At 59.4% G+C, this 12,517-nt stretch overlaps 1 protein-coding gene across 3 annotated transcripts in view; it reads left to right on the top strand.

Moving 5' to 3' along the window:
• Window positions 1-12,517, top strand: part of CCDC88C (coiled-coil domain containing 88C) — a 133,252-nt gene that overhangs the window by 91,929 nt on the left and 28,806 nt on the right. For all 3 annotated transcript variants that reach the window (XM_066388239.1, XM_066388241.1, XM_066388240.1), the window contains 6 exons: window positions 3,408-3,545; window positions 4,844-5,914; window positions 7,467-7,594; window positions 9,021-9,162; window positions 10,506-10,694; window positions 11,759-11,920. In XM_066388239.1, coding sequence (XP_066244336.1) covers window positions 3,408-3,545; window positions 4,844-5,914; window positions 7,467-7,594; window positions 9,021-9,162; window positions 10,506-10,694; window positions 11,759-11,920 — 1,830 coding nt within the window. The remainder of the gene's footprint in view (window positions 1-3,407; window positions 3,546-4,843; window positions 5,915-7,466; window positions 7,595-9,020; window positions 9,163-10,505; window positions 10,695-11,758; window positions 11,921-12,517) is intronic.

Genomic DNA, 12,517 nt, shown 5'->3' on the forward strand with positions numbered 1-12,517 from the left:
CAATGTGGCCTGGACACGACTGACCTCTGTGTGCCCTGTTACCTTCATCTGTGCAGTGGGGGTCCTCGTGTGCCCACCTAGGAGGTGTTGTGAGGATTGTATGAGTTAGTGTAGGTCAGGGGTGCAGCGCACAGTAAGCGCTTGGTGGAAACAGAGCAGAGCCCTGTAAAAAAGCCTCGGGTGGGGCGTGGGAGGGAAAACGCACTGGCGAGCGTGCGTGTGGCCACGGATAGGCCATTTGGAGCGTTGCTGGTGGTGAAACGACCAGTGCTCGCTCTCTGCTGTCAGCTGATGGGATGAGGAAGAGGGGAAGGCTGAACTGCATGTGCTCTTCAGGGCAGCCCCTGGGTCTTCCCAGCAGCACGGCGGGACACAGATGTGTGGGAGGACAGTCTTCACCCCACAGTTACGAGGACCCCCACTCATTCCCATAGCAAGAAGGGTCGTAGGGTGGGGACCGCTTCCACGTGCTGGTCATTGTGGGTCAGAGGCCATCAGTATCTGTAGCCACACTGTGGATAGCACGGTGCACTGTGGGCTCTGAACACACCTTGACCCCTGGCTGGATTCCAGATGAGGGAGGGGGCAGGACCACTCTTACCTGCTGGCCACCACGTAGGGCTGGGGCTTGCAGGTGTCCGAGTGTCTGTCCTTGCCGGACCATGACAGGGGCTACAGATGGGAGACCTGGGTTCCTCTGGTCACGGCTTTCTGGGACTTTATTTCTGGGTGGGGCTTGGGACCGTTTGTCCCCCCGTGAAATGGCTTCTCCAGTCCTCTCGTGGGACGTCCGAGGCTTGGTCACTCTTGCCCCTCTGAAGCACTGTGTGCCTTGCAGCAGGGAAGCTGCCAAGTAGTTTCTTTTCTCTGTGGGACGATAGGAGCCCCGTCTGTGCCCTGTCTCTCCTGCAGAGCAGCACAGGGAAAGCGACCAGACAGTGGGGGTTCTTTAGACTCACGTGGGCCTGGCACAGGAAATGTCTTTATGAATGGCAGTCCGACCTCGGCCAAGATATGAAAGAATTGACTTTAGAATGATGAGAACCTCCAACGCTCCAGGTCCTCAGGGGTCTGTTGCAGAAAGCCTGCAATGTCACCTCTGTGGCCCAGCCCCCTGCGGGCCTCGGGTGACCGACGACGCTTCTCCTGCCCGCGGGGTCCACCCTTGTCCCTCCTCTGCACAGACAGGGCTGGCGGTGGGTGCTGCCGACTGGGCGGGACTCCTCAGCCGCCCGTCTCTCGGGTCCCACCCTCCTGCTTCCTCTCTGGGTCAGTTCCCTGCTAGGACACCATGGCAGCCCTGCCACGGCCCTCGGGGACATCCTGGCTCAGAGTCCCTCGTAGCAGGAAGGGGCTGCAGTTCCCAGAGCAGCGCTGTCCTGTGTCTGGAACCAGGCGCCCCGGGAAGGCAGCCCTCGGCTCGCCGGGGCACTCCTGCCCTGCCCTGTCCTGTCCCGCTGCCTGGCGGTGTCTGTCCTCACCCAGCAGGGCTGGCTTTGCTCTCTCCCCACGAGCCAGGCGCGTAGTGGGTCCTCCCTAACGTTGGATGGATGGCGTGGCTCTGCCCTCGGCTGAGCTCCACAGGTGACAAGCCCAACACGAGTGGTCCTGGAACAAGGGCAGGCACAGCCTCCGGACAAGTCCAGACAGCACAGCCACTGTGGGAGGTGTCTGAGAAGGAGGGACAAGGGTCATCCGGGACGCAGCGGCGGGAGGCCAGCTCTCCCAATGCCAGCTCCGCGCCCCCACCACCCCGAGGGGCGCTGGGCTGTGGGCTTTCCTCAGTATGAAATGTCTGTGTAAACCATGGTTCCCTGAAGTTGACATCCTTGCCTGTAACTCACGACACCCCTATGAACCTTAGAGAAAGTCAACCTCTGTCCCACGTTGACTTTGCATTGACATTCTAAGAGTCCATTTCTTCAACCAAGAGTCCTGATCTTCAGAGGACGAGGGGCGGCCCTTTGGGGACCTGTCACAGTAGCACAGAGCAGCACGGGGCGGAGAGGCGGGTCCCTGGCACCTGCGCACTCGGGGACCTGCGGCCTCCCCACCGGAGCTCTCAGGCCGAGCCCGGCACCTCAGGGAGGATGAGGAACCCCGTGGGGCCAGCTCAAGTCTCAGCCCAGCGAGCTCCCCCAGGGGAACCAAGGTCCTTCGGGAACAGACAGGAGAAAGGGCTCCAGTCCCATGGCTCAAGGAACCGGACGAGGAGAAAGATAGGGGTGACTAGCAGTGGTGGTTGGGACACGGGGCAGTCACACCTTCAGATGAGAATCACCAACCATCGGAAATGCAAAGGCTGGAGTCACATTCCTTTCTCTGGGAGGGCAGGGGCGGCAGGGGTGAAGCGTAAACGTAAGGCAGGGGTGGGGGGGTGGGGGGCACACACCGCAGGCCCCACTGAGTGGGCGGGGCTGGAGTAGGCCTGTGGCTGTGGGCCCGAGCTCTGCCTCATCCTCGCTGTGGGCCTTTGGGCAAGTCACTCGACTTCTCTGAGCCCTGTGCCCTTCTATGAATGATGGTTACAACACCTGCTCGCTGCCTGGCTCCTCACGACCACTCAGTCGGGTTCCCTGCGGAGCGCAGGCGAGGAGGAGGTGCGAGGAGGTGGGGCAGCGACAGGAAGGCTGCAGAGGTTGGTCTCGCTTGTGAGACAGACTCGGACACACAGTACGGCCCGGCACATTGTGCTGTTGGTCCTGGCTGCGGGAGGCTCCCCATCCCTCGGTCTCCGGGTCGGGGCAGGGGCTCAGCGTGCTGACAGGGTGACGTGTGGACACACATACGAGCCCCCCTGCACCTGCCCTCTCCACTCACGGGGAAGAAGCTTGCCTGGTTGGTGACGGGGCAGTCGTCCAGGCAAGATGGACCGTGGTCTGGCCTGGGGCAGGCAGCAAGGTGAGGGGAACAGCGTGGTGCCCCTGGAGGCACGTGTATTTGGGGGGTGAGAGGAGTCAGACAATGCGGAAGGCCACCTGAGCATCTGGGTGAACAGGATGTCACCATCCCGTGACATCCCTGCACGGCACCCAGCAGCGCTGGCTGCCAGCCCCGGGGCACGTACTCTGACCCTCAGGATAGTGGTCAAGGCCTTGGATGGAAGCAGGTGACCCAGGCGCATTGAGCACGTGGCCATGAAGGTGAGGGGTTGGTAGGCCCAGAGGGAGGCTGACCGCCTGGTGCCCATGACCTTTCTCTCTGCCCTGAGCTGGAAGTGCAAGCTGTGGGCTCAGAGTTAGTGGTCAGGGGTAAGAGGAGGTCACTGCCCGGCAAGACCTGGGCATTCTCCCTTGAGAAAGGCCTGCTAAAGGTCTTTATGGGGCTGACACAGTTGAGATTTGCTTGAAAACATAGTTCGTTTTGTGAAACTGACTTCTGCACTGGCCGGCTGTTTGGCTCTGCAGATCGAAAAGCTGCAGACCCAGCTGGAGAGGGAGAAGCAGAGCAACCAGGACTTGGAGACCCTCAGTGAGGAGCTGATCAAAGAGAAGGAGCAGCTGCAGAGTGACATGGAGACGCTGAAGGCTGACAGGGCCAGGCAGGTCGGCCCCGCAGCGCGATACGGCCCCCGGGACCCCCCCCCCCCCCCCGCCTGCAGCAGGGAAGGCCCAGGGTCCTAGCCACCTTCTGGTAACTCGTCAGTGCTGCGGGGTCACCAGTTTCCACGCTCTCCTGCAGCTTGGACCGGCTGCTTTCAACTGCAGGAGCAGGCGGGTCCAGATTCTGCCTCTCGGGGACACTGGCGACCTTGTTTTTGATTGTCATGGCATGGGGGAGGAGAGAGGAGGTGCCCCTGGCATGGTGGGTAGAGGCCAGGGGCGTAACTAAATGTCCTGCAACACACGGGACAGCCCCACAGGACAAAGGATGACCCAGCTCCAAATACCCAGCATCACGCTGAGAAGCCGGACGAGCCTCCAGGCTTGGTTTGCCTCACACTGTGAGGAGTCCCAGGGCACACAGTCTGGTGCTGGGGCAGCGATGCCTCCCAGGGGCCAGGCTTCCCTCTTCCTGCTCCGCCAGTCTTGGCCGTGGCTGTTGTACATCCCCAAGAAATGGGCAGGGGGACGGCCTCACCGGGACCCTCTGTTGACATCTCGTTGGCCAGACCTAAGACATGACTACCTCTAGCTGCAAGGGAGGCTGAGTATCAAGTACTTGAGTTTTTTAGCCTCTAATAGAGCAAAGAAAGGGAGTTGGGATGGTGCTATGTATAGAACAGACGTGGAGCCTCCCCCCTGATGTGTCTTACAGTGTAGAAGGCAGAATGACAGGTGACTTCAGATGTATACTATTGAGGGAATGAGTGTGGGTCCAGGGAGAGAGTCCTGCTAAGTGCAGGACGTTCAGGATCGTGACGCAAGGCTTCTCTGAGCAGCTGACACCACACGGAGCCCTGGGGGGGGTGAGACGGAGCCGGTGAAGCTGCAGGTGGGGGGTGGAGCGTGGCGAGGAGTCAGGGCAGAGGGAAGACTGAGCGGTGTCTGTGGGGGGAGGGGCATAAGGAGAGGCCGCAGAGGTGGGCGGCCGGCTGGCTGGGCTCCTGCAGACCAGGGTAAAGAGTAGGACGGGAAATCACTTCCCTTGTAAGAGGAGGTGTGACTTACGTTTCTGAGTCATCCTGGCTGCTGTGGGTGTGTTTCGACCTCAGCTGTCTCAGGGGGCATCTGTGTGCCCTTCGCCTGTGTCCAGAGCAGGCCCCTGGGCAACGTTAGGCTCTCTCTGGGTACATGGTAGGAGAGTCTTCCAAAGCCTACACATTGGTCCCCCAGTTCGGACCCAAATCCCCGAAATGTGTGGGAGCCACCGCCCATGTCGTTCTCGCTGTGTCTTCCTGCAGATCAAGGATCTGGAGCAACAGAAGGATCATCTCAACCAGGCTGTGCGGTCGCTGCGGGAGAGGGCACAGGTCGGCAGCGAGGCGCGCGTGAAGGACATCGAGAGGGAGAACAAAGCCCTCCACCAGACGGTGACGGAGACCGGCAGCCAGCTCAGCAGGCTGGAGTTCGAGAAGCAGCAGCTGCAGCGGGACCTGGAGCAGGCGCGGGAGCGGGCGGAGCGGGCGGAGGCGCTGGAGAAGGAGCTGCGCCGGCTGGAGAGGGAGGGCGAGCAGCTGGCCGGGAAGGTGGCCGCCCTGACCGCGGCGGCCGAGCGGGCCGACGCCCTGGAGCGTGAGGGCCAGGGCCTGACGCTGGAGAACCGGAGGCTGCGCAAGTCCCTGGACACCCTGCAGAACGTGTCGGTGCAGCTGGAGGGGCTGGAGCGGGACAACAGGCAGCTGGACGCGGAGAACCTGGAGCTGCGCCGCGTGGTGGAGGCCATGCGCTTCACGGGCGCCAAGATGGCGCAGGTGGAGCGGGAGAACCAGGAGCTGGAGCGGGAGAAGGAGGAGCTGAGGAAGACGGTGGAGCTGCTGAAGGCCCTGGGCAAGAAGTCGGAGCGCCTGGAGCTCAGCTACCAGAGCCTGAGCGCCCAGAACCTGCGGCTGCAGCAGAGCCTGGAGAGCAGCGGCCAGAAGGCGCAGGCCCGGGAGCGGGCGCTGGGCGAGCTGGAGGCGGAGCGCCAGGCCCTGCAGCGGGACCTGGAGGCCCAGCGGCTCGCCTGCCGGCAGCTGGAGCGCTCCGAGCAGGACAGGAAGGCCCTGGAGCAGGAGGTGGCCCAGCTGGAGAAGGACAAGAAGCTGCTGGACAAGGAGGTGAAGCGGCTGTGGCAGCAGGTGGAGCTCAAGGACGCCGTGCTGGACGACAGCGCCGCCAAGCTGTCCGCCGCCGAGAAGGAGAGCCGCGCGCTGGACAAGGAGCTGGCCCGCTGCCGGGACGCGGCCGCCAAGCTGAAGGAGCTCGAGAGGGACAACAGGGACCTCACCAAGCAAGTCACCATGCACACGAGGACTCTGACGACCCTGAGAGAGGTGAGCGGGGACGGCGGCCCCTCCACGGGGGACGGCGGGCTGGTGCGCTCCGGCCTGGCGTGGAGGTGGGGCTGAGCGGCCTCCTTAAGTGTTTGCCCTGGTGCTGAACAGGGCAAGACCGAAAGGTAAGAAGCAGCAGGTGAAAATCAGCTGGTCTCTCACTGCCCAGAGATAACCACTGCTGGTAGTTGGTTTATTTTATCATTTCTCCTATGCATGTACTCCTCCCTCCTTCCCTCTCTCCTTCCCCCTCTTTCTCTCTCCTTCCTAATCCCATTATATTTACTTAACGCTTTTTCTCATTTATGTTAATAGGCTTTATGCTACAATTTCTAGTGGCTGCCGATACTAATTCTATAGGTTTACTGTAATTTTTTTTTTTTTTTGTATTTTTCTGAAGCTGGAAACGGGGAGAGACAGTCAGACAGACTCCCACATGCGCCCGACCGGGATCCACCCGGCACGCCCACCAGGGGCTAGTTCTGCCCACCAGGGGGCGATGCTCTGCCCCTCCGGGGCGTCACTCTGCCCTGACCAGAGCCACTCTAGCGCCTGGGGCAGAGGCCAAGGAGCCATCCCCAGCGCCCGGGCCATCTTTTGCTCCAATGGAGCCTCGGCTGCGGGAGGGGAAGAGAGAGACAGAGAGGAAGGAGGGGGAGGTGGAGAAGCAGATGGGCGCCTCTCCTATGTGACCTGGCCGGGAATCGAACCCGGGTCCCCCGCACACCAGGCCGACGCTCTACCGCTAAGCCAACCGGCCAGGGCCTGTAATTATTTTTTGGCAGTTAGGTTGTTTTCGCTATTTTAAACAATACTGGACATCGTCGCACATGTAAACATTCACAAACGTATCTATCTTCTTCAAACCTGGCTTCACCTAACGGCAGGTGGCTGGGAAGTTTGCAGAGGGAGTGTTTGGCGAGCACCATGCTCTGTCACGCTGCGGGTCCAGACCTCCAGATAGGTGGGGGCCGGCACGCGTGCACATAGCTGTGAACTTGGCAGGAAGTCACGGCATTCTGGAGAGCTGCGAAGAGGCGTGGACGTGGGTAGCCGACATGAAGGCAGCCACCCGAATGAGAGTAGCACCCACGTTAGAAAAAGAAAATGAAAACCAGGGTTTAAAATGAAACCTTGCTCCTTTTTGTACTTTCTGTCTGTTCCCAGTTCTTGCCACGAGCGTGGCGTTACATTACCCCCCAGAAAAGGGAACCCCTGTGGGAATTTGAACCTGCCGGGTAAAGGCCAGCATAGCCGTATTTCAGGCCCACGTTTGCGTGTGTTTGGAGCACACTGGCTCCATCCTGACACACTGCCCCGTGGCCCGGTCATCGACAGTGCAAGGGGCCGGAAGGGCGTATTCAGTCTTCTCTCTGGGAGACGTTCTGAGGCTCACCTGTCCCCATCTGAGCCGCCGCCCAGTCCTCTCGACACCCGAGTCGGCCGTGACCGGGAAGACAGTCGCTCAGCCTCCGGGAGGACCTGTGCCCAGCCCTCCCTGCCGTTTCCGCCGGGCTCCTGTCCGACTCAATGCCTCTCCCTGTCCCTGCAGGACCTGGTGCTGGAGAAGCTGAAGAGCCAGCAGCTGACCAGTGAGCTGGACAAACTGAGCCAGGAGCTGGAGAAGGTGGGCCTGCACAAGGAGCTGCTTCTGCAGGATGACAACAGCGACAGCGACACGTGAGGACCCCTCCCATGAGTCTGCAGGCCCGACACCCGCACCCACTCCCACGTGCACCGTGTCCCACTTCCTCGCGCCCTCAGTGCAGAGCTCTGCGTCGCCCTCCTGGCAGAGGGCGTGGGTCCTTCATGTCCAGGTCCTCCTCCTAGAGGGCCCAGGGGGGAGAGGGCGGAGGTGCCTTTGTCTAATAAAAAGGCTTCTTTTTTTTTTTTTTTTTGTATTTTTCTGAAGCTGGAAACGGGGAGGCAGTCAGACTCCCGCATGCACCCGACCGGGATCCACCCGGCATGCCCACCAGGGGGCGTCGCTCTGTTGTGACCAGAGCCACTCTAGCGCCTGGGGCAGAGGCCAAGGAGCCATCCCCAGCGCCCGGGCCATCTTTGCTCCAATGGAGCCTTGGCTGCGGGAGGGGAAGAGAGAGAGAGGAAGGAGAGGGAGAGGGGTGGAGAAGCAGATGGGCGCTTCTCCTGTGTGCCCTGGCTGGGAATCGAACCCGGGACTCCTGCATGCCAGGCCGACACTCTACCACTGAGCCAACCGGCCAGGGCCAGGCTTCTTTTTCTTAATAGACTTTATTTTTTAGAGCAGTTTTAGGTTCAAAGCAAAATAGAAGGGAATTAATTAATTAAAGAAGGTGCAGTAATTTCCCATGTGCCCCTGTCCCTGCCGTGGACACAGCCTCCCCCATGATCAGCGTCCCCTGCTGTGGTGCGTTTGTCACACTCAGTGACCTGCACTGACACGTCGTCAACCCCGAGTCCATAGTTCCCGTTAGGGGTCACTCGTGGTGGTGTCCATTCTGTGGGTTTGGACGGATATATGATGACGAGTGTCCATCATTAGTGTCCTACAGGGTAGTCTCACTGACTGCCTCTAGCCGGCCTCTGTCCCACCCTTTTATCCCCCTCTCCCCCACCCCAGCCCTTTAATTTTTTTCTTTTTATACTTTATTGCCTTTGCCTGCAGTGCTTTCTTAAATTATCTCATTGTTCAAGGCAGCCCTGAACTTGTAACTGACAAGATCCCCGTGCTAGAACGTGACATCCTTCTGGTGCAGTCCCCTAGCACTGGGGCCTTGGGCAAGTTGCTCAGCCTCCCTGAGACTCAGTTTCCCCTTGTGTAAAAAGGCCGTGATCCCTCCTCCCTAAGACAATGGCTGCAAACCTGCCCCAGTGACACTTGAAGATGTCACAGGCGTGTTGACGTGGGCGTCCCGGGGTGGCCCTGGCCGGGTGGTTTTGGCTCTCTGGGCTGATGGCTGCCACGTGCCGAAGGAAACCAGCCTGATGGGGGGAGGGACAGGGGTGGCTGCCACGTGCCGAAGGAAACCAGCCTGATGGGGGGAGGGACAGGTGGCAGCTGGGAGATCGGAGCTTGTGGGTGGCAACGGCAGACAGAATACTATTGTATCTTTGTGCTTTTCAGGAAATACAAGATTTTGGAGGGCAGGAATGAATCGGCATTAAAGACGACACTAGCCATGAGAGAAGAGAAGATCGTGTTCTTAGAAGCGCAGGTGGAAGAGAAAGCCAGCCTGAACCACCAGCTGCAGAAAGAGCTCCAGGCGGTAAGAGCGGGCCTGCAGGGCAAGCTCTGGGTCCCCGCCGTGGGGTCCCTGTCTCACCTGGGTAGCAGAGGGGCAGCCGGGGTGCCCGTCTTCCTGGACAGGTGTGACCGAGCGGCAGGGTTCCGCTACTTCAGAACCGTGCACATCGGGCTGGACAGAACCAGAGTGTGAATCAGAGGCTGGGGGTGGGGAGGAAAGGAATAATATCTGGGGACAATGATGAGAACCCACTGAACCTGTGCGCATCGGGCAGTAAGCAGAGTCTCACGGGCACCTCCAGGCGGGATGGAGGCTTGCAAGGATGTGCATGTCTACTCTTGGCACACACATGCCCTCCACATGCTTGCACACACATGCCCTCCACTGTGTGCTCTCCCACACGCTTGCACACACATGCCCTCCACTGTGTGCTCTCCCACACGCTTGCACACACATGCCCTCCACTGTGTGCTCTCCCACATGCTTGCACACACATGCCCTCCACTGTGTGCTCTCCCACATGCTTGCACACACATGCCCTCCACTGTGTGCTCTCCCACATGCTTGCACACACATGCCCTCCATCTGTGTGCTCTCCCACACGTGCACACAGGTGCTCTTCCATCCCCCCTTTATGAGCCCTCAGCGCGTTTCCTGGTTGTGCGATTGGATAAGGAGTCCAGAGCAAGGCGGTTCTAGAGCTGGGACGGGCTTTATAACAAACAGCACGTGGTCCACGTTGCCCGGGCTCACCTCCGTCTTGGTAGAGGGGACAGGCTGAGGCTCAGGGAAGTGAGAAGACTCGCCACCGTCGTGTGGCTTCAGTCAGGACGGCGGCAGGCTGGGGCGCCAGCCTCTGTGTAGGATAGAGCAGGGGTCCCCAAACTGCGGCCCCCTGAGGCCATTTATCCGGCCCCTACTGCACTTCCAGAAGGGGCACCTCTTTCATTGGTGCTCAGTGAGAGGAGCATAGTTCCCATTGAAATACTGGTCAGTGTGTTGATTTAAATTTACTTGTTCTTTATTTTAAATATTGTATTTGTTCCCGTTTTGTTTTTTTACTTTAAAATAAGATATGTGCAGTGTGCATAGGGATTTGTTCATAGTTTTTTTTTTTATAATCTGGCCCTCCAACGGTCTGAGGGACAGTGAACTGGCCCCCTGTGTAAAAAGTTTGGGGACCCCTGGGATAGAGGTTACGTGCCCCTCCACCGAAGCAGGAGCAGGGTGTCGGCCTTGCGTGCCGGTGCCGGGGGAGGCGGGGGGTGGGGGTAGGGCCGCTGCTCTCCGGCCACTGGGACAGGCACTGCGCCGGGCGGGCCTCTTCCTGACCCCAGCCTGCCTCCGTGCCCCTGTGCCCACAGCTGAAGGAGGACTGTGAGGGCCTCAGGCAGAACCAGGAGGAGGGGAAGCACCTTCAGAACTCTTTGAAACCCCCTGCGGGGACGTTGGCCACTGGTCAGCAGGGGAAGGAGAGCTGGGGGTCGAGCCACAAGGACGCCACCGTGGAGCCGCTGCGAGTACAGGACCGGGCCATCGAGTTGGAGCGGAACGTGAGTCGCCCCAGCCCTGGGCCCTGAGAGAGAGCCCATCTTCTGCATGGCCCCAGTGACACAATGCCATCTCTGGGAAGGACACTGGACGTAGACTCTGTTGAGACTTATCCAGATCTAGGTGGACACTTCTTGAGTTGTTTTGGCAAGACCTGTGAGCTGCTTTTCATGTCAGTGTCCTTCGGCATTCCTAACACATAAAGGGGCATACTCACGACTTCCAGTCTGCCTGCCCATCCAACGTGGCCTGTGGCTTACACACCAGGACTCTGTTTTCATACTGTGTGTGTGTCTGCTCTGTACCGGGGCTGGCAGAGCCTGGCCCGATGCCCACGTCTGAAAACAAGGCTTTCCTGGAACATACACGTGCCCTCTGTTCACCTGTCGTGTGGGGCTGCCAGCTCCGCGGTGGTGGGGCTGAGGAGTTGGCGTGGAGACCACACGGCTGGCACGCCCCAAATATTTACTATCGGGCCCTTTGCAGAAAATAGTTCTGCAGTGTCTATCCAAGCCAGCCCCCAATTTCATTTCACTCTCCCAATACTTTGAGGAAGTACACGGCGATAGTTTTCATCAAGTTTAAGAGACTTGGCCAAAGTCCATGCTAGTGAGGTGTGACCCCCGTTACCTGTGACCTGTGTGCCCTGGCTCCTGGCCCAGTTGGTGGCATGTTTTATGAGGTCTTGATTCCACCTGCTGTCGGTCCTGAGTAGGGTGAGGCCGTGGCCACAGGCCTGCTCGCTCATCCTCTGCAAGCAGCCTCCCAAAATGCACTCTCAGAAGTTCAGCAGAAAACAGAAGCGTTAGAAAGGACGGGGTGGCTCCAGCTCCAGCCTGCCTCTCCCTCTCCCTCAGGCTCAGGTGCTCTGCAGAACCCCCTTGAGGGGCATTCTTTTCTGTCTTGAAAGCACATCCCCCCTCAAAATAGGCCCCCCCCCAATTCTGTTGATTGTTTTTTCCAAGAGGGAAAATGTTACTTCTCCCACCTGGTGGGCCCTGACTCTGGCCTCCAAAGTGCCATTTCCCGAGCTGGTGTTTGATGACGGCCCCCTGCTTCCCCCTAGAACGCAGCCCTGCAGGCCGAGAAGCAGCTGCTCAGGGATCAGCTGCAGCACCTGGAGACCCAGAACGTGGCCTTCAGCAGTCAGATCCTGACGCTCCAGAAGCAGAGCGCCTTCCTGCAGGAGCACAACGCCACGCTGCAGACCCAGACAGCCAAGCTGCAGGTGAGGGCAGGGCACGCCTCTGGCCCCGAGACCCGCCCCGGGCACGCCAACTCCTCACAGTGACTCCACACAATGAGCACGGCAAAGCCTGGGCGAAGTGTGGGGTTCTGTTCCATTTTATTTTTAACGGGCTCGTTGTAAACAGAGGTGCCTAGCCTCAGGGTCTTGGAAGGTGGTGATGATGGTCAGGTTAATGCACTGGGTTCAGTGAATGAACCTACGACGGCCTGGGTTGAAGGCTTCATTTCCCTGTTTTTACTTGCACATCTTGTCTGTTTTCTTTCTTTTTTTTTTTTTAAATGAGAGAAGGGGAGATACAGACACCCACATACACTCCCACTGGGATCCACTAGCACACCCCCACTCTTCGTCTGGGGCCGATTCTCACAACTGAGCTATTTTTAGCACCTGAGGTGGAGGCTCCATGGAGCCATTCTCAGTACCCGGGCAATGCACTCAAGTCAGTCGAGCCATGGCTGTGGGAGGAGAAGCAGATGATTGCTTCTCCCGTGTGCCCTGACCAGGGATCAAACCCAGAACTTGACACGCCAGGTTGACGCTCTACCACTGAGTCAACAACTGGCCAGGGCCAAGGCT

The sequence above is a fragment of the Saccopteryx leptura genome, chromosome 6 (assembly GCF_036850995.1).
Source record: "Saccopteryx leptura isolate mSacLep1 chromosome 6, mSacLep1_pri_phased_curated, whole genome shotgun sequence".
NCBI classification, from domain to species: Eukaryota; Metazoa; Chordata; class Mammalia; order Chiroptera; family Emballonuridae; genus Saccopteryx; species Saccopteryx leptura.